Source organism: Trachemys scripta, chromosome 7, assembly GCF_013100865.1.
Source record: "Trachemys scripta elegans isolate TJP31775 chromosome 7, CAS_Tse_1.0, whole genome shotgun sequence".
Lineage (NCBI taxonomy): Eukaryota > Metazoa > Chordata > Testudines > Emydidae > Trachemys > Trachemys scripta.
The window spans coordinates 106580383-106603037 of NC_048304.1; the positions used below are offsets into that span (position 1 = coordinate 106580383).

The following is a 22655-nucleotide window of genomic DNA, read 5'->3' on the forward strand; positions in this document are numbered from 1 at the left end:
ATAATTTTCTATTAAGGTCTAACAAGATTTTCCATAGGGACCTACTCAAGCAGCCAGGTGAGCATCATTCTGTAATTCTAGCAAGGGGGATCGGGTGGAGCATCACATGGAGCCAGCAACATGTGCAAGCCAGGGATGCACACTACAGCTTTTTAGAGTAGCATTGAAATGGACCCTGCAAAATTTTGCTCCTGCCACTTCTATGGCTCCCTCAAATAAGGACAGGGTTTGACTCATTATGGATGCATCACCTTGCATTGAAGTCAATGGGATATTTGCGTTTGGAGAGCTGGCAGGTTCAGGTATCAATTACAACACTTCATGTCAAAAGAAGGACATGTGAAGCAGCCAGCTTCACTAGGAAAGTTGTTACATGGGCTGCTGATGAGGTACAAGCTAGACTGTGAGCTTCAGTGAATAACTTTCATGACCATTGTTAGTTAATGATAGCTACATGTTACTCCCCCCAACCACCTTATATTCTTCCATCTTTCGTGGAGAATCTGTGCTGGCTTCCTCATTCAGTTGTTTGCAATATATTCTGATTGTGCGATTCGCTTGTGAGGGCTGAGGAATTTATGGAGCTTCTTTTAAGAATCTTGTTTATTATGTCCTTCCACGTCTTCTTGTACTGATGTCGTAATAAAGAGTACACAAAAGGGTCTGAAACAGCTTTGCTGTAAGCCAAGCACTTGGAAATGACTCCCCAGTGAGAATTGATGGGGACTACGGATGATAATTCTACCAGTCTGCCAAGAAACGGGGAAAAGTGTTACTGAGAGAGAGACATAACAACAGTACAGATGGAAACAGAGCAAACTGCTAGTGGCACACCAGTTGGATCAGGGAGAGGAATTTTCTTTGTATTGTTCAGTTCTTAGCAGAGCAAGGGACTACAATTTCAACAGAGCACATTGGTTCTACATACAGCTGCCTTTATTATAAATGGAAGTTACATGCATACCTCCCTGTGCAGGTTAGCAGAGGACTATAACTGGATGACCAGTTCTGTGCACAACAGAACAAACCCACACAGACCAAGTACCAGCTGTATTGTTTTTTTATGTGGTGGTTCTTTATTGTGGAAACCACATTCCCTCACACATAAGCCATATACAGCTGCCTTCTTGGGATCTTGAAGCTACTGAATGATAGCATCAAGAAGGGGAAAAAACATGAGCCCACCTCCCCAAGATCTTTAAACTAAATGCAAGAGACCAAATTCTCATGTTTTACTCAGTCCTTTCTCAAATAAGCTGCATTTACTGTAGTCGGAAATCCTGAGGAATCATCTCTGGATCTGACCTGAGCAGAAATGTTCACTATATTGGACCACATACAGCCCAGCTGTAAGTAAATGCATTCCACTAGCTTCAATGAAGTTGCATCCATTTGGAGCAAGGATATGTTTACTGTTCAAGCTTGATTTTTGGAAATATTGATATGAACATGACTTTATTTGTATGATCTCTCCCATGGCTTTTCTAGTAACAATGAGAAAAGAAAATGAAGAATGTACTTCCTGTTGATTTAGAGCAGGTCCCTTTCAGTGTGGGTCTCACATTGAGCATTTAGGGACCTCACACAAGTCTTATGATTCATAACAGATATTCAACAATTATTCTTTGATTCTGTAGGCTGTATCCTATCTGTATGCCCTTCCTGAGAAGGTGTATTGCTTTCTTTGATCGTTACTGAATGCTTATTCCTATAAGGTCTTGGTCTAGTAAAGGAAAGCATGAACTTACACTTGGCTTTCTTCAGAAATTATTTTGTATCGTGGTGTATCATCAGCTTCATGTTTATTTTTGGTTTTGCTTAGTCACAAATTAATTAATGAAATGAATACAGTCTTCGCTGAAAACTTCCTGTTAAATATCATGCTATTATCACACAATCACTGGTGCACAACGAATTAATCTCAACTCTTACAAGAACCTTTTTTCCAAATTGTCCAAAATAATTTTCTAAATATTGTCCTAAAACCGTTGTTTAGTATGCTAGAGTTCAGCTCCGAGAGGAGTGCCATTGCTCAGGCGAGTGGATTGCATGTGCAGAATACTAGCTGTACGTCTACATGGCAAAAAAAAAAAAAAACACAAAACACAAAGAACTACTGCAGCAAGTTTGAGCCCAGCTAAACTAACTTGGGCTTGAACTATGGGTCTAAAATAGCAGTGTATAGTGTTCCTGCTCAGGCTGAAGCCCAGATTCTGAGACCCTCCCAGCTCGATGGGTGTCAGGACATAGGCTCCAGCCCAAGTGGGAATATTTACACTGCTGTATTTAGCCCTGTCGTGCAAGCCTCATGAAGCTGAGTCAGTTGACCTAGGCGCTGAGACTTGTTGCTTCAGGGGTTGTGTTTTTGTCTTTGCAGTGTAGATGTATCCTAGATCTTGAAGGATGGTAGTTCCCAGGGCTGCCCAGAGGATTCAGGGGGCCTGGGGTCTTCGGTGAAGACCCGGCACTTCGACAGCGGGTCCCGGGGCGGAAGGACCCCCCCATCACGGGTCTTCAGGGCACTTCGGCGGCGGGTCCTGGAGCAGAAGGACCCCCCGCCGCCGAATTGCAGCCGAAGACCCGGAGTGGAAGAAGCTCTGGGGGCCCGGGCTCCACAAGAGTTTTCCGGGGCCCTCAGAGCGAGTGAAGGACCCCCAGAGTGAGGAAAAACTCTCGTGGGGGCCCCTGCGGGGCCCGGGGCAAATTGCCCCACTTGTCCCGCCCCACCCAAGGCGGCCCTGGTAGTTCCTGTAATGTTCTCGATAACTTTTGTATATTAGCATTTTGGAAATCATCTTGTTGTCACAGAGGAACCATATACCTCTTCCAGCTGTTCTGGACCAACTCTTGAGCAGCCTGGCTAATGACCCTAGACAGTAGCAAGTATCACGAGTGTTATCTGGCTCTAAAATAATGGATGAAACATCCAATTTCTATTAAATGTAATGGAAAGATTCCAATTGTCTTCATTCAACATTTGATCTGTCTCTAAGAAAAGGGGGCAATGCAGGAAAATTCATCACTGAGAGATCATCTAGATGCTAATATTAGAGAGATGTTCTGAATTAATAAATCAGTCATTTAATGGAAAAAACGTACACATGTGCAATATAGCAATGTGAATTTTTCAAAGCAGCAGTGAAAAGAGTTTCTCAGCTAAGTTACTTCATTTTATGCTGATTCAAATACAGATACTTCATTTTGTGATATTTCAGGCAAGGTTGATAAGACAATATTGAATATTTTGCAAGCTTTTCTCTTGAAATGTCTTTGAGAAGCACCGAAGGGCAGTTCTGCTTAATATGTGTCCAAAATTGTTGAAAAACCATTGATTTTTCCAGAACAGTATTTCAAAAGATGCATGTCCTGCTATCTGAGAATAAAATGCCCTGATCTGCATTGGGAAATTAAATCTTTGCTGAAAGTTTTCAGCAGCAGGTCCCCATGAACATGTATAGCAAATGGGTTTCTTGCTAGTGTTCCTGCAGGGAAAAAAACTGTCAGTACTGTTTCAGAGAGCATGACTGAGGCACAGTTTTTGAAGCAGTATTAAAAGTAGCTTTGTCTGACTCAATCATCTTACCGATGTGTATGTCTTCCCCCTTGGTTTATTAATCTCTTGCTTAATTCCTCCCTCAATCATGCTTTTTGAAGGAGAATTGAGAAGCGGCATGGGCCAGAGGTTAGGGCACTGGATTGGGACCTGGGTTCCTTAATTGGCTCCGCCACTAGCCTTGGGCAAGTCACTTCACCTCTCCATGTTTCTCTTTCCCTTCCCACCTTTTGTTTGTCCTGCCTACTTACACTGTAAACAAAATCCACACCCCTGAGCGATGTAATTATACCGACCTAACCCCCACTGTAGACAGTGCTGTGTTGATAGAAGAACTTCTTCCATTGATGTAGCCACTGCCTCTCGGGGAGGAGGAGTACCTATGCCGATGGGAGAAGCTCCGGGTAGGCGTCTTCACTAAGAATGACAGAGGCGCCATTGCAGTGCTGAAAGTGTAGACAAGCCCTATGTGTTTGTACAGCACCTAGTTCGGAATCATAGAAATGTAGGGCTTGAAGGGACTTCGAGAGATCATCTAGTCTAGCCCCCTGTGCTTAGGCAGGACCAAGTATACCTAGACTATCCCTGACAAACATTCAACCTGTTCTTAAAAACCTCCAATAACAGGGATTCCACAATGTCCCTAGGAAGCCTAACCCCAAATCTAACAGAGCTTAATGACCCTTATAGTTGGAAAGATTTTTCTAATATCTAACCTAAACCTCCCTTGCTACAGATTAAGCCCATTACTACTTCTCCTTCCTTCAGTGGACCTGGAGAACGATTGATCATTGGCCTCTTTATAACAGCCCTTAAAGTATTTAAAGACTGTTATCTGGTCCCCTCTCAGTCTTCTTTCCTCAGTGCTAAACTTGCCCAGGTTTTTTAACCTTTACTCATAGGTCAGGTTTTCTAAACCTTTTTTCATGTTTGTTGCTCTCCTCTGGACTCTCTCCAATTTATCCACACCTTTCCTAAAGTGTGGTGCTCAGAATTGAACATAGTTCTTCACCTGAGGCCTCACCAATGCCAAATAGAGCAGGGCAATTACCTCCTATGTCTTATATGTGACATTCCTGCTAATACGTCCAAGAATAGTAGATTTTTTGGCACCTGCATCACATTGTTGACTCATATCCAATTTACTTTCCTCTATACCCCTTAGATCCTTTTTGGAAGTGCTAGCATCTAGCCAGATATCTCCCATTTTGGAGTTGTGCATCTTTCCTAAGCGCAGTACTTTGCATTTGTATTGAATTTCATCTTGTTGATTTCAGACCAATTCTCCAACTTGTCAAAGTAATTTTGAGGCTGTATAATGGAGCCATGATCTCAGTTGAAGCTTCTAGACACTACTGTAATGTAGATAATAATGAAGATCGTTCTATGTCTTTTACACTAGCATTTAAATACTATTTTGTATGGGGGTGTGTTTCTTTATATGAATGGTAAAGTTTCTTAGTGTGATCTTAGATGTTGCAGGAACAGTGAAAGAAAGGGAATTAAGGGGCGACACAGCAGAAAGGTGGGCCCCATGATAGAAATACTCTCCAGCATGCCGGTTTTCATATTTTTTTTCTTTGCTGTGAAAACCACTTTTGCTCTCATAGTTTCCCAGTCAATATCATGATGATAAACCTCTCATAAGCCATAGAGGGACTTTTCATTTTAAAATCAGTTGACAAACATGACTTCAATGTCTGTCGGTCTGCACACTGAACAGTATAACTACTTGCACTCTGTGAGCTGTTCCTGTCACCTATTGCCAATACTGTGAATGTTTAGATGTATATGAACTAAGACAATTAAATGAAATCATTGTCCAAGGGCAGCAAGTGAAGACAATGTTTGGCTATTGAGTTTAAACCAAAAAGTGCTGTACCGTAGATTAGTTTCCCTTTCAAATAATTGCATATTGGCTATTGCATAGCTGTCAAGTTTCAAAAGGGATTTTCTTTCCCACACATAACCAGGACCCCTTCATGTTGAAGATGCCCATTAACAAATTCAGTTCAGGTTCTCTAATCTTTTCTTCATATAGCCATTCTAAAATTGTTTGGTAACAAGCTGTATACTTCTTTCTCAGACAGAGAAAGTGCTCTAAAATGTGGAAAGAGGTCAAGAGATCAGATAGGAGAAGGACGAGTCATTCAAACTCTGGTAACTAGAGAATACTTTACTGGGTGAGACGTTTCATATTCTGATAGAGTTTGATGGAACTTCATTAAATTCAGTGGATGCCTTCAATAACCAAGATGTGAACTTCGTGTTTGACCCTGAGTCAATCAATTCCATGAATTATAATCAATCTTCTCTAAAAGCACATCAAGTAGACAGTTAGAGGAAGCTATCCAAGATTCACTGCTATTTTTTTCTTCAATGATTGAGGCCTATTAGAAATCTCTCACATTTATCAACAGAATTTTTAGTAGTTTATTAAATTATATGTAGGTTTCCTTGAAACTTACAATTTGCATAATACATAGCGCATTATTTTTGGCAACTATATATATATTTCTATGCCTGTGTTTTTATTACAGATGTAACATGTAATAAAATCACAGGCATAGAAATGTACACAGAGCCCAATGCTGAATGTTGTGCAATACACAGACAATTCCATGATGGATATTCAAGACATATTGTATTTGTCATCATCTTTGAAGGAAGATTTTGTTTCCCATTGATGAGGGACATTCTATGCATCCAGTTTCAATTTTCATGAAACATTAGAGCCAAAAAGTGACATTTTCAGTAGTCGCATTAATATTTTAGTGCCATCTGTAAATTAAATTCCACAGCATCATCTACACAATTCCAAATGCCTTAATGCTTCAAAGCTGTATTCCTTGTAATATTTTGTTAATATTTTAGAATTTTATAATTATTAGAAAGAATGTCATGTAGATAATAAATCTTTTAACTTCACTTCCAGTAAACAGGAGAGAATGTTTGTTTAGTTTGAGAATTAAGACATTAATCTCTTAGGCACTCTAGTGAAACTCCTTTGTATTAGTCAAGTCAGTGCATGCCTCTGTGTCTAAACATTTGTTGTAGTGAAAGCTTTTACTGCAAACACATTAAAGAAGCTTAGACAGTGATGTAGTTCCAACATACTTGATTTTCAGTGCTGTAATCTGAGAACAGTTATAGGAAAAAACACAGTATAGAACAGATAGTCTCAAACATTTTATCATTAAACGGTGAGACAAAACAGATATTTTCTGGGTCTTTAGATGATCGTATCAGAACAAATCCATTCATTTTCCAGAAATTTGGTTAAGACTGTCTCTAGTGTATTACCTCTATTTAGCCTGAATTCTTATTGTTTTAGTATATGTCGAAATGCTAAGGGCCAACTTCTACCCTCAGATATTTGCACACAACTCCCATTGACATCAGAATTTGACCTGAATAGTTTCTGATTAAATATGTTGTACTGATGAGATCTTTATTTTCAAGGCTTTATCAGAGAGTTTTGATGCTACATGTTGATTTCTGTGTTAATTGTTATAAAGAAGCTCCAGGCACGCAGCTATTCACCTTATTGTTTGGTAAAATGGGAGCCTGTTAGCATGATGTCCTCCTTTTGACAAAGTGCTTGTTTTAATAGCCACTGCACTGGATAACCTCCAAAAGCATGAAAATGACTGCTTCTCAGTGATTGTGAGCAGCCTTATTAACAGTCAGTCTTGCTTCTTCAGTGTGTATATGTATCATGACCTGCCATGTTCTGCAAGGAATCAGAGTGACATGTGAATTCCTATAACCTGACCTGTGAGCCCCAGAAGCCTTTTTTTCTAGCCATTGTCATATCTCCACTTCACATCAATTAAGGTTTTCAGCTGAGACTAGAAGGCTGTTTTTTTCAAAACTGGCTGCCCAAAATTGATTATGAAAATCGAGTATTTATATGCACAAACTGGCAAGTGGGAACCCCTCATTGGAATTCTGTCCCCAAATACTCATTTGTACAAACAGGATTTTGTCTGCAAAGATCAGACAAGCAGGTTTGAAAAATGTGGCATTGTTTGTTTGTCAAATGTTCCATGATGACATAAGAGAATTCTTACCTTTTTTCGTTAAAAATTTGTTTGTTAGAGCTTGTGGGCTATTTTTTGCTGATGTTATGGGATAATTCATTAATTTAGGGCCTGATTATTGACACACAGAATTTACTCACATGAGTAAATGTTGAATATTATGAAATAATATGAAGGGCCTAGAGTCTGCAATAGGTCGCCAGAAAAAATTGAAATAAAAATATTTGTATTGAAAAGCTACAGAGAGGAAATAAAGGGATGTGTGAGAATGTTATCTAATGGTAGGTATAGCTACATATCTTAATATAAAGATATAAGGAACGGAAGCATGGACTAGCAGCATTATTGCAAATCAAAGTATATTAACATATAATATAGAAAGGTACAGCTATCATATTATTATGTTAGTAATTCTAGAAATATGGACCAAAGCCCTTCAGAAACAAGGAGTATTGGTACATGTCAGTGACTGGACCTAATGGGGTTTGTTATAAATTAAAGGGGCGTATCCTTAATAAGTATTTAATAGCATGTTTCTACTTCAGAGCTAAAAACAAACAGTTGCCTCCAGTACTTGTTTGAATCACTGAAAGTACTGGTTTTTAACCCCAGTTAGATTAGCTTTTCCCTGGCTAAACCAAAGTTACTTTGAGATCCCCTTATTCTAAACCCAGATCAATCATCACGCCTCATGATTTACAGTTTTGTGGCCTCAATTCAGCAAAGCATTAACCCACATGCTTAAAACCATCCCTACTCAGCATAGCAGGTAAGCACATATTTAATTGAAGCATAGTGCTTTGCTGAATTAGGAATGGATTGCTGAAAGAGGGCCTGAGTGATTAACTTTCTCTTTCCATGCATACCTTATATTCAGTCTTTGCTTAGAAAAATGACTAGGCGCTCGATTCTGAAAAGTGTTGAGAACTCTGTTCCCACTTAGATATCTGCCTAACTTTGATCACTTGATAGACCGATTGACTTCAACAGGATTACTCACATGCTTAAAGTTAACCATGTACCTAATGAGCTTTGCCGGATTTAGGACAGACTGCTCAGCGCCTTGCAAGACTGAGCCATAGGCTACTATGGAGAAGGATCTTAAAAATCACCATTCAGCCTTAAATTCAAAGTTTTAGTGTAAAATGAAGTTAGTCTCTTGAAATCAGACAAATACTCTAGTTCTGACATTGAAAAGCATGAGACTGAAGACTAAGTGATTCTAATAATCTAAAAAGTGTCAGAATGTGTTGCCTAGAAGATCTTATTGCTGTTATTAAGTGGAATTTATCAATAAATACAGCCACATTCTGTTACAAATAAACACCATGTATTTAATGGTCATTATTGTCGTGGACGTAACATCATGAATGACACTCAAACCTCCAGTTCTGCCAAGAGATTTTAAGCCTATTTAAAAATATATAGAGATACCAAATATCATAAATATTCCAAAAAAATTAACTTAACCTTTTAGGTTGTGCCCACATATGTTGGGTCTGACTTTCCAGTAATTTATTTTCACTAGAACAGCATTCAGTAATATTCAAGAAGAAATTTTCTTCTCCAGTTCCAGCACCAAAATTTGTCTGGAGTCCTTTAATAATGAATGCAAGTTGAACATTCCTTTCCAATATATGTAACTTCAGAATGTTTATCTGGGCTACATGCTTTAACATTTTTATCTCATAGGATTAATTTTATGTTTCCTATAGGACCATTTTTAAAGATAAGATAGCAGATGGAAACTGGCATCTGATCATAGATCACAAGAATTTTTGTTTTAGCTCTGAGCCACGAAAGCTTTGATATTCTGTTTATGATTAAAAGCTCTATCCACTGAGACAAAACTTCCATTTAAGTCTGTGGGCCAGATTCTGATCTCATTTGACCAGATTCTCATAGCTTTACTCAGGCTGTGTAGTACCTTATTCTGTAAAGCGTCCCACAGAAATCAGAGGGACAATTTGTGTACTGAACTAAGCATGAATAAGGACAGCAGACCCATCTGACCCACTGAGTTCAGTGGAGTTACTCCTGATTTACTCTGATGTGTATGAGAGAAGAATCCTGGCCTATTTGGACTTTGAGATCAAAGTTTGACCTGTTGCCTGACTGAGAATTGGACAGAATAAGAACTATAAAATATATAGAATACCCTTACTACAGTAAATGCAACCTTCATAACAGTGGAAATGTTTGACAAAAAATTTGATGAGAATAGGAGACTTGTGGATTAATATTTTGTTTTCTGATTGATTGATCTAACTTTTCTCAGTTAGTGCAGATGGAATTTCAGTAGGTAGGTTTGAACTTACCTTGTAATTACATAAGGTGCAAAACAAAGTATAAAAGTACCAATAAAGGTACTGATTTTCTTTGTTGCTCGTTGCCGCCGTCTCTTTTGTTCTTCTAGACAACGCTCTCGTACACTGTGTAACATTTAACACAAACAATAACATGAATCACAATACCAAATAGCAGATTTTAATGGTTTTACTCCTGGAGTGGTTTATACAAGTCTTCCCAGAAAACGTTCTAGTCATACAGGACACTGCTATCTATTAATTCATTGTATCCCTTAACTCATATTCTCCCCCCCACACACACACTAAATTCTATTATTTTATAATGAGATTGGGTCAAATTCATCCCTGGTAAAAGTAGCTATACCTCTCCTTGGAATCAGTGGAAGTTGTACCTGCTTACATCAGGCCTGAATTTGGCCCTTTGTAGTCAATGGAATTTGGAAAAAAACCAAAATGGTACATATGGAACATGAGTCTATAGAAAGAACATTTTAAACAACATATTATAGGGGAGGAGAAAAAAGGAGATCAGAACTTTCCAAAGCGACAACCAATAAATATTCAGTATATTAATACCTTAGTTAAACGTAATAAAAATGTAACTGGAAAAATATAACATACTGTGAAAGTTTTGTATGACATTAGAAAGATCATTCTATCACATAGATATGAATTGTATGGCCATACGCTTTGTAATTACTTGTAAATTTCTATGCATAATACTAGAAAAAAGTTTATGTAGCTTTGCAAAACAGACAATTAAATATCAAGTCTAAATAGCTATAACATCCTGAACCCTGGACTGAAACCTGCATGTTTTGTTTATAAGGACTGACTAGACAAGTAGAAAGAAATTAACCACCGTATGTATTTACTTTGGTATAATATTTGCCATTGTAGCACATGAACTGCTTCTTAAAACTCACATTGGGCCAGATCTGGAGGTGATCTGAAACCCTGGTTCGATGAGCCACCTATGAGTTGCTAAGGAGCTCAACTCAAATTGAAATTAAGTGAGTGAAGATCCTCAGCACCTTTCTGAAATGAGCCTTTGGTTTTACTTGGCAAAACTTCCACTGAAATCAGTATCAATTCACCTAAATGAGGAGTGAGTGTATTTAGGATCCAGTTGAGGCCCATTCTGCTCATCTATACATGGAGAGAAGAGCACTTTCTCAGGGCTGTTATGTCTGCACTGTGCATGTGGGTGGAAAGGGGCAGGGAAAATGCCCCATCTCCCTCAATGTCCCAACTACATATGCTATGGCAAAGGCACATTCCCCCTTGAGCAAGGGAAACCAGGAGGCAGACTGGGGCTCTGAGTCAATCTGTTCCCTGCTCTGCTCCTGGGGCAGCACAACTGGAAGCTGTTTCATGCACAGGACTAACAGCAAAGCCACCATTGATCCTAAGTTAGGACTTCACAGTTTGAGCCAGGAGCAGCATTTCTGTAATTGTCATTTATCAATAATTTTATTGTAAATGCATTGTTGGTTCTCAGTTCCAAACATGTATACAGTGACAGGCCTAGGGCTTACTCCAATCTCCGGATTCTGATAGCACTTAAGGCTAACGGAACCATAAAGATTTTCATTATCATTTCAGTGTCTAATCCTTTTTTGAATCCTACTAAATTCTGTGCTTCATTGCTACCTTGTGGCAATGAGTTCCAAGGCTTGCCGTGGGTTTTGTTAGAGAACGGATTTCCTACGTTCTCAGTTGGAAATGTATTCTTATATTGCCAGCTCCCTGGACATCTTCAATCACTGTTTTTAAAACAAACATGCCAAAAAAAAGTTTCTTCCTCCCTTGAAATATGTGATCCCCACCCCCATTCCTGAAAAAAATACTCCTGCCCAGGATGAGGAGAATCATATCTCAACAATGCCACGTGCAAATTCTCTTTTTGTTTTGTTTTTTGTTTTTGTTTGTTGATCTCTTCAAGGGTAAAAGTGGAATTTTTATACCTTTGGGAAAGGGTTCCACTGGAACCCAGGATTTGCTTTCAGTCCTGAAGGAACTGGGAAATTGGATGTTAAATATGTGGCATTTTAGATCTAGACCATCTATTTTAGATTACTGATAGAGGTTTTTATTGCTTCCTCTTTGCCCTGTACAGCTGAACTCATGGCAACTCAGCCACCTGGCTTTCTAGGTGAAGGAACTTAATCCAAAAAAACCCCAATTCTCATCAATTTTTTTAACTCTCTAAAATATTTTTTCTCTATGTTATGTGGCATATTTGGAACCATTTAGTATTCAGGTTTTATTAACACTCAACTGGGACACTGCATATGTCACGCAAGACGTCCCAACTTGTGAGTAACACAACCATCCCAAAAGCATGTGATAAACACATCACATCTTAATATATTTTCTTTCACTCTTTTTCTTAGATACTATATATATGTATTTATGTGTATATGTATATTTCCATATGCAAATGCACTTATATGTTTATTAGGGTTGTCAAGCGATTAACAATTAATTGAGATTAATCGCATGATTAAAAAAATCAATTGCGAGTAATCATGTGATTAATTGCACTGTTAAAAAATAATAGAATACCATTTATTTAAATATTTTTGGATGTTTTCTACATTTTCAAATATATTGATTTCAGTTACAACACAGAATACAAAGTATACAGTGCTCACTTTATATTATTTTTTATTACAAATATTTGCACTGTAAAAAAGTTTGTTTTCAATTCACCTAAAACAAGTACTGTAGTGCAATCTCTTTATCATGAAAGTTTAACTTACAAATGTAGAATTATGTACAAAAAAATGCATTCAAAAATAAAAATGTAAAATTTTAGCGCCTGCAAGTCCACTCAGTTCTACTTCTTGTTCAGCCAATCGCTCAGACAAAAAATTTGGTTTACATTTGTAGGAGATAATACTGCTCACTTCTTGTTTATAATATCACCTGAAAGTGAGAACAGGCATTCTCATGGCACAGTTGTAGCTGGCGTTGCAGGATATTCACATGCCAGGTGCGCTAAAGATTCATATGTCCCTTCATGCTTCAGCCACCATTCCAAGGGACATGCGTCCATGCTGCTGATGATTCTGCTTGATAACAATCCAAAGCAGTGCGGACCGATGCATTATCATTTTCATTATGCTGAGTCACTTGCCACCAGCAGAAGGTTGATTTTCTTTTTTGGTGATTCGGGTTCTGTAGTTTCCACATCGGAGTGTTGCTTTTTTAAGAGTTCTGAAAGCATGCTCCACACCTCATCCCTCTCAGATTTTAGAAGGCACTTCAGATTCTTAAACTTTGGGTCGAGTGCGGTAGCTATATTTAGAAATCTCTCACAGGTACCTTCTTTGCGTTTTTTCAAATCTGCAGCGAAAGTGTTCTTAAAATGAACATGTGCTGGGTCATCATCCAAAACTGCTATAACATGAAATATATGGCAGAATGCAGGTAAAACAGAGCAGGGAACATACAATTCTCCCCAAGTAGTTCAGTCATAAATTTAATTAACACATTTTTTTAATGAGAGTCATCAGCATGGAAGCATGTCCTCTGGAATGATGACTGAAGCATGAAGGGACATATGAATGTTTAGCATAGCTGGCATGTAAGTATCTTGCAATGTCGTCTACAAAAGGCATGTAAAGCCTGTACTCACTTTTAGGTGACATTGTAAATAAGAAATGGGCAGCATTATTTCCTGTAAATGTAAACAAACGTGTTTGTCTTAGCAATTGGCTGAACAAGAAGTAGGACTGAGTGGATTTGTAGGCTCTGAAGTTTTACATTGTTTTGTTTTTGAGTGCAGTTATGTAACAAAAACAATCTACATTTGTAAGTTGCACTTTCAGGACAAAATGATTGCACAGTATTTGTATGAGCTGAATTGAAAAATACTATTTCTATTGATTATCATTTTTACAGTACAAATATTTGTAATAAAAAAGAATATACACTTTGATTTCAATTACAACACAGAGTTCAATATATATGAAAATGTAGAAAAACATCCAAAATATTTAATAAATTTCAATTGTTATTCTATTGTTTGAGAGTGATTAAAACTGATTAATCGCAATTAATTTTTTAATCATGATTAATTTTTTTTAGTTAATCGCATGAGTTAACGGCGATTAATCAACAGCACTAATGTGTATATACATATAAATATATATACATAGACATATGTTTCAGTAATGATAATAGAACTGCACTCATCATCTACCTTTCATTAATGTTTCTTCAGATCACTGAGATCATTAATTAAGGAAATTTCACAACTATGCTATACTCTGTTGGAAAGCTGGTATAAAGCAATTCATTCTAGAATGGAAAGTTTATGAGATAATGGACTTTCAAATAACCACAATGTGATATATAGAAGCTAATTTTGGGGGGGGGAGATTTCTAAATTTTCTAGCTGTCTACTCCAGTATATAAGTAAGCCAACATGGCTTTATGAGTAGAGAGATGAAAAACAATAGTAATAAAAATGTAAAACAATTTTTTAAAGGTGTGCCCCAAACAAACACATGATCACGTGAGGTGTTTTAAAAGTTTTCTTGGCACTCATTTTGGATGATCTTCAAAGATTACTGGTTGCTTTACAATTCAGGAATAATGTGGCCATCCTTTCCAGCATTATTCACCCTTGTGTGTACATAAAAATAAATTTCAAAAAATACATATATATATATATATATATATATTGGTAAATAAGATCCCAATCCTGAATTATGAACCACAGGGGGCAGAGGGATGTGTGTACATGTTTCTCAGTGCAGGATTGTGGCCTAAATATATTCCATCCAAAAAGAGGAATTGGGCATTGGCAAGGCAGGAAATGCTTAGTGAAGGACAAACACTCAGCTTGAACTTTGTACCCTCATTCACATTCCTTAACATATAGTCTCTGTTTGTCGTCATATAGATAATGCAATAAAAACTGGGATTTTGTATAAATCTCATATGCAGGCCATATATTGTACTGTCGTATAACACAGATGGTGCAAGATTTTGGGAAAATAACTGAGTGGGAAGAACCCCTTTGTATGCTGGGGTTCACCATCATTTTGACTACAAAAATTTAACATTTGTAGATCAGATTAAGGATGCAAAGGGGAAAATGAATATTTGTTATGGAAAATGAGAGGTAGACAGAAGGGGCAGGGGAGAGAAAGAGAGAGAGAGAGAGGGAGATACTGGAGGATAGACATTATGGAGAAAATGTAGGTAGAAAAGGGCTGATTGGGGGGCATGGAGTATGGAGAGTGACTGACTGATTGAATCAAATGAAGACTGAGAGATGTTGGGGTTACAGTATTAAAAAAATGGAAAGATCTGTGTGTGTAATGATTATGCCTTGTATTGTGCCTACATTGTAGCTGTCTGGAACTCATACTGTCTTTTTTGCTAGTAGTTTGTACAGTGCCTCATAATGGTCTCTTGAGTATGTGGGATGTTTGAAATGACTGTATTTTCCATATGTAGTGAACAACAGGTGAATTATTCAGGTCTTGCCAAACAATATATAGATGACTAGATGTCACCATTACATCTTTGTGCCTCTTATTTGACGTCTTTTAATCATTCCTAAGGAACTTCCTTTCTGTGGTGGGGGAGTTCTTGCTTTTCTTTCCTTCTCTGTCTTTATTCCCTTTTGTTCTCTCATTCAATTGTCTTCTCAGCTCCAGGTATTTCCCACTTTTATATTCCTGCCATATTTTTTCATTTTCCACAGTTTCTTTATATTGTTTTTTCCCTCTTCCTTACTCTCTCTACATACCTGTTTCCCCTTACATGTGTTGTTGTTGTTAATAGAATTATAACTGTTACTAATATTGAGCCTAGGAATCACAACCATGGATTCTTGAAGTTTATAGGTGTTACAGTAAGAATAATAATTACTAAATGTATGGTGGATGAGGATTAGCTGGAGGTATACAGTATATTATTGACAAATTCAGAATACTATTATAGGGGTGAAAAGTAGTTCATAACTATGTGTGCTATAATTTGGTGATGTATCAGATATAATCGAAGACACTTGGTTTCTAACTGTGGACCCAGAATCCTATGTTAAACACTGCAGTTCAAAAGAGTTCGTGAAGTATATGATGTATTTATATTGTTTTATTCCAAAAAGGGTATTTCCTACTTCTGAACCTTTTTTAAACTGTTATAAAATAACAACCATATATTATTTTTAGTTCACCATTGCATAAACTAGGTCAGAATATAACTGCTATATTCTGTATTTTGTTTTTCAATTTTCTTAACCAACTAAGTAGCACTATTTGGAGGAGAGTAAATAATAGCATTGTCCCTTAAAAATTGCAGATTGCTTTAGATAACTGTAAAGTAGTTGCAGTATTCAAGATATTCCCACAATAAATATCAGAAAGCACAAGGGAATACAGCTGATACTAAGGTAATCCTGTCCAATTATCTTGCTAGAACTGAAAAATTTGGGGGATTTGGAATTCTAACTCCCATAGACTCCTTTGAAAATCCCAACCTAATTTCTTAGGCCTTGATCCACAAGATAAATCAATAAGAGAACTTATATATTTAAAGTTATGCATCTGCTGAAGTGCTTTGCTGGTCTAGCACTTTATAGACATATGCAGAGATAAGAGGGTCTCTGGCTTTTTTATAGGCTTCATATCATAGGAGCTGTTACAGTGTATAACTGATTCATATACAGTAATTCCATCCATTTGTTACAGCAGTGCGGGACAGCAAAGCTACAGATCAAAGTCAGCCAATGTTTCTGTTATTTACAACAGGATTTAAAACTCATTTTACTGTGCAATGTGCAGGGATTTGATATAATGGATGGATTACAATTATCACGAATGGACATGATGTTCTCCATGTTACCCTGTCAGTTTGCAAGATAAGGTGTGTAACATTTACAACCACTTTGGATCAACCCCTGGTAACTAGAAACCATTGTTTCAATGTTTTAGCTCAGAAACATCCTCAAGTTAACCTAGGCTAGAGAAAATCATGATAAGTCATATTAAAAATGAGAAAACTTTTCACAAAACAGAAAATGCTTGTTTGGACACTTATTTTTATAATCTTCTAAATACTGTAGAAACTATTTTAGGGCCCAATACTGCCCAAAGAGTCAAGAACAGTGATGACTATTTTAATTGGTCCCAATGTAGTCTATGGCACTGCTCATGGAAGTAACCATTACATTTGGTAGTGTTTGCAAGAAATAATACTAAGAACTATTTGGCTATTTTTTATCAACCAAATGGCACATATGGTAGGGGAACCCTTATTACTATGGAGCTATGGATAAGGGAGTGATTTATGCTTGTGAATCTCATTAATGCCAGCAGGAGATACTCCCTTATCCGCCCCACATCCTTAGTTGAAAACAACCCTAAATTGTTACTTAAGTGGAAAAAGGAAAGATTTTCTGAGCTAAGGTTTCCATTTCTCTCTCATCTAAGTCAACTGCAACTAAAGCAGGCACTAAAGATGGGTGAAATCCTATCCCTTTGGTACTTGGGGACCCAAGACTCAGCGGTACCAGAAATTTGATTCATGTTCTTGTCCCCATGAAGGCAGGATCTTCACCAGTGGGAAGAAACTGTCTTGCCCTTCTGGAGCTCAGCTGCTAGCTAACTGCAAGCTGAATATTGTCCCAGCAAGGGGAGCCCCTAAGTTTGTCTTGCAGGGATAGAGGCTGAGGTTGATCAATAGCAAGAAATGTCACTGTGGATGACTGGAATGGAATGGAACCTTTTCTCCATCCCCATACAGACCTCCTCTCCCGCAGCCAGGTCTTCTCCCCTCCAACACATTTTCAGACAGATGACCTCCAATCAACCCACCCACAGCCAGATATCCCAGAAAAATCTCTTCCCTTCCACCCCACTCCCAGCTCCTCCCCTTCACCACGCCCAGATGGACCTTCCCAGACAGATCTACTCTCTTTATACACCTCCTCCCCTTGTCCACCTCCAGCCAGAGACTCCCAGTCAGACCTCCTTTCCTCAGCCCAGCCCTAGTCAGACCATTTTCTCCCTTCCCCCAGCTGAATGTACCTCTAGACAGATCTGTTCCCCTTCAATCACTTACTGCGGGTAGCCAGACACACTTCTGCTAGAACCCCCAAGCCAGACCAGTTCCTCTGGGCCCCCCAAGCCCAATCAATCAGACCCATTCCTCCCTACTTTTCCCCTTGCCAGAACTCACCCTTCTATCCATTCGCACTCTCCTCAGCCACCCCAGTCAACCAGACCTTCTCCCACCCAGCTCCAACTAGCCAGACTCCCTACATCCTAAACCAGGACACTGCCAGCCAGACCCATTCCCTTCCACCGCCACTCACCAGACCCATCTCCCCACGACAGCCCCCAGACAGACAGATTTGAATACCTGCCCCCCCCCCCCTCCAGGAAGATCACTCTAGCCTGAAGGGCTCTCTTCTATCTCTCCAGCCCCACACCCAGCCGGACCCGGACCCCTCAAGAGTTTGGTCCTCTTTCCCATCCTGTCCGCCTCCTCTAGCTAGACCTGTTCCCCTCCCAAACCTCTCCCTCTCTGCTCTCCCCACGGCCAGGCATCTCCCCCTCTGCCCCTGCCTCTCAGCCAGACACACTCACCCAGCCAGAGTCACTCCCTTCCTGACTATTGTCCATGGTCTTCTCCCAGCTAGACTCCCTCTCCGCCAGCCTCCACTACGCCTCCCCCCCCTTCCTTTCTTACTGACCCGGGAAGAACCCCCAGCAAAAATCTGCTTCCCTCCAGACTTCTCTATTGGGCCAGATCCATCCCCTCACAGATCCCCCGAGTTAGTCCTTCCTCACACGCTGCAAATACCCTCTTCTGAACCTGCCCCCCACTCCCTCCACACACTCCTTCAACGCCCCTATGCTCATCTAAGAATCATTATCCCGCTGTATTCCAGCTTCCCATTCCTTCTGTACCTAGGCAGGATGGGCTGATGGAAGATCTCGGGGGCAGATTTAACTCCCGTTCCCTTTGCTTGTCAGATTAAGGCTGGCACTGAATGCTCGCGGGTGTGGATTTACATCTAGGTATTCACTCGTGTTTATCTGGTACGTAGTCTTGCCTAAGCATTCTTCCTTCAAGGGGGAGAAAGTTACTGACTCCGCGCTGACAATGCAAGGCTCGAGCAAAGACATTACATTCGGCGCAAAGTTAAAGGGCAGGCTCAATTTCAGTTTAATCCACCTCCAGTGGTACCCAAGCACATTTTAGAGCGTCGTTAGCAAAACTTCGGCACGTGCTCATCGGAGCCAAAGGGCAACATTCACAGAACTATTTGCAATGGAAGGGCCGTCCTATCCAAAGCTCGCTGCTCCGGTGCCCTCCACCCCAATGCAATTCCCCGGACCTGACATAAACCCGGTTAAATGACATTGCTTGCCATTCTCCCATCTCAGGAGTTGTTGGCAATGAATTTAACAGCAAATGTGAGCGCAACTCAAATAAGCATGCTGATTATAAGCAGACCAGAGCTATATTTTAGATGCTCTCCTCCTGTCCTCCCTTCCCCAATACCCTCCTCGCCTTCCTTGTGATACAGATTGGACCCTATTTAGGATGCTGACGCTCCGGGTCTGGCTTCCTTTGCAGTGGGACCCCCTCATTCATTGAGCATACAGACAATCTCCTTACCTGGGATGGATGTCCACCAGCAGCACCAGTGTCTGCATAGTAATCACGTCAATCCGTTTACAGTGAAACCGTGCCACCTTCAGCACTTTTAGATAGGTGAAACACAACACTACGAGGGAGAGGAGGAAGCTGAGGATGTGAAAGACCCCCGTGAAAATCACAAACTGTGTCCTCTCCTCTGATCTGTTGTTGTACAGGGTGCAGGAGGCATAAAGGTGATGGAAACCCACCCAGGAGAGAGAAGCTGCCACTATAGGGAAGGACACAGCGTGTAGCCACGTGTAGCTGAGTATCAGAGCAGCATCTTTGTAACGCATTTTGGAATGATAACTTAGAGGGAAGACCACAGCTATCCATCTGTCTATGCTCAGCGCTGCCATGCTCAGCATGGAGTTGGTGGTCAAGAAAGTCTCCAGGAATCCCACCATGTGGCAAAACTGATCTCCCCCCGGTTGATTCTTGTAAATGATCCCTGTCAGGGTCAGGGGCATGTTCAAGACCGTCATCAACAAGTTGGAGAAGGTCAGGTTGAGGATAAACAATCCCGGGACCTGCTTGCGGATGTCGGCGCTGTACAAGAAGCAGATCAGCACCAGCACGTTGGACAGCAATGACACGAGGATCAGGACCACAACCAAGAAAGCCAGGATCACTTCCCAAATGTTCATGGTGCGTCCATTCACAGGAGGAACATTTCCCAAACTGCACCCAGCGGGCACCCAGAGAACATGGTGCGAGGCACTCTCACCTCCTCCTCCTCCCCTGCCTGCTCACACTCCCGCATGCCCTCAGTATTTTTAGAAGAGCTGCAGTTCCCCCCACCTCACCCTCCCCTCCCTCCGCTGCTTCTTTCCACGTCAACGCTTTCAGAGACGTGCACAAAAGCACTGGGAATGCCCGTCAAACGGCGAGGAGGGCTTAAAAAACATCAGCAGGACTGAACCACTGTCTCCACTCCTTCCATCCAAAAGAAGCAGGTTGTTCTGAGAAGCGGCTCTCCTGAGATTCCTAATTATCAGTCCCAGCAATTCACCGAGTGCATTTAGACGCTCCCTCTCCTCCTCCTTCTCCCCCCCACCCCTTTCAGGCTGAATCTAACCTGCTTTTAGGATCACAGATAAAACCCCGATGAATTGATTAAAGCATGCAAACTGCTGGTGCTTCGCAGACTTTAATGGGTCTGTCGTCCCTCCTCGCCCCTTAGAAAGCTGCAAGAGTGACTAGACTTTCCTCAGGAGAAATCGCATGCTTCTATTTAATCGATTTAGCCATTAATTTACAAACAACAGACACGTAACTGAGTTCCTAAACTCCAGTATTTTTCATGCATTTCACGGCATCTGTTTGCACAGTCACTAGTGTTCACCTAAGGCACAGGCTCTTCTTTGTATGGATTAGCTGTGCTCAAAAGGAGGGTCAGGATAAGGTATTCTATTACTATTCTTACAGTGTTATAGGGAAACAATCATAATTCTATAGCTTATACTTCTTTTCACCCAGGGATCTCTGAGCAGCGTACTCCTTTGTCCCCTTTTTAGAAAGGGGAAAATCAAGGCACAGAAGGGTAAAGTAACTTGCCCCAGGGTCACATAGCAGGTCAGTAGCAGAGGAACAGGACCCAGGTCTCCTGACTCCCTATGACAACATTTGTTTCATCATCAAAGGAATTAAAAGAGATTTATGGGTACAGGTTTCCTTTTCTGTCACTTTAAAATTGCTCTAATTAAAATGCTTAAATGTTGCAAGCAAGCAATGCTGCATTCTGAACAAGGCAGTCAATTCTTAATACTCCTGCTATAAGAATGCAAAATATACCCTGCTGCAGGGTTATGGTGGCTTAATAAGTGCATAGTACAGTCTGTGGGTGCAGGGACTACATTTTTAAAAGGATTTTTTACTGCTTACTTCTATCACTTGCACAGTACAGTTCATGGTTGATTTACAGTGTCTATTCATTTTAAAAATACCCAACCTCTAATTCACACAGTAGAAGAGCTGTCACCATCTACTGTATCAATAGCTTGTGTATTAGAGAAGGGCCCCATATTATTCCATCCAGGTGTTTCTTGCTTAACACAGATTTAACAAAGAGAAAGAGAAAAAAAATTAACCTACTAAGCCATATGAACATGCCATTAAAGTTCCTGGGCTCCTTTACCTTTAACATTGGGCAGAGGACACAGGCCCTTTACCTAGACTTAAGGCAAACTGGGAATCAAATGGTCCAGAGCATAAAGAGGCCCTAATTTCACAGTGCTCTCCCTCACACCAGGACAAAAGTTAAACATCCTTGTCACAGGGTGAATTGTGCTTGTAAGGGAGTAAGACTCTAATTTCGGGTCTGTGACTGAGTCAGCTGACCAAGGGCCATGTGACAGCAGCATGTAGGTAGTGCCTCCTGTTAGGGGGACTTTTGCTCAGTTAAGGGGATAGTAGGGACTGGGAAAGACCTGGCATAAATCTCTCCAAAGAGGCCCAGGGTGGGACCAGCATACCTCCCTGCCCAGCTGAAGCAGGAGTGTCAGAAAAGACCGATGGAGTATGACAGCAGGAGACCCAAGATGAGCAGGGTAATGGGATTCTGTGGAGCAGAGGGAGGATACCACGGGAAAGGGGGTCTTTCGGGGGATGATAGAAATGGGAAGATAATGTGTTGGGGCTACATGAGAGACAGAAGAGGGACATCAGGGTCAGGTCTGGTGGGAGGGCCTGGATGCAAGCAGGCCTGGTTTGACAATGGTGAGAGATGGTGTGTCAGTCTGTCAGGAGAGGCCCAGTGGGGGAGTGGGTTTGAATGAGGGAGACAGAAAAAGAAAAGGGACTTAGGTGGTGATGGTGGAGAGGATCAGGGTAGGGTGGGCTGGCAGTGGTAGGGGACAGTAGGTCTGCAGTAAGAGTGGTGTTAGAGTTTGAATTAGGGTTTTTCTTTTCAGAGATTATGTCCTCAAATTTTGGAGCAGATACACTCTTTTTCATACCAGAAACAAAGATTGAACACTTTCCTTAATTGCAAAATAGAACCCAGCCTTAACTGTGGAATTACTGCTGCTGCTCCTAATGTATTCCGCAAGAAGGAAACAGAATTCCTAACAGCTTCTA

General features: G+C 40.3%; 1 protein-coding gene across 1 annotated transcript; it reads right to left on the reverse strand.

Moving 5' to 3' along the window:
• Positions 1-332: 332 nt before the first annotated feature.
• GPR26 (G protein-coupled receptor 26) lies at positions 333-20224 on the reverse strand. The gene is made up of 3 exons (XM_034777472.1): positions 19557-20224; positions 9915-10028; positions 333-749 (listed from the first exon to the last, which is right to left on the reverse strand). Exons 1-3 carry the CDS (start codon positions 20222-20224, stop codon positions 518-520), a joined length of 1014 nt encoding a protein of 337 aa, XP_034633363.1. The 3' UTR covers positions 333-517.
• Between the last annotated feature and the right edge of the window lie 2431 nt (positions 20225-22655).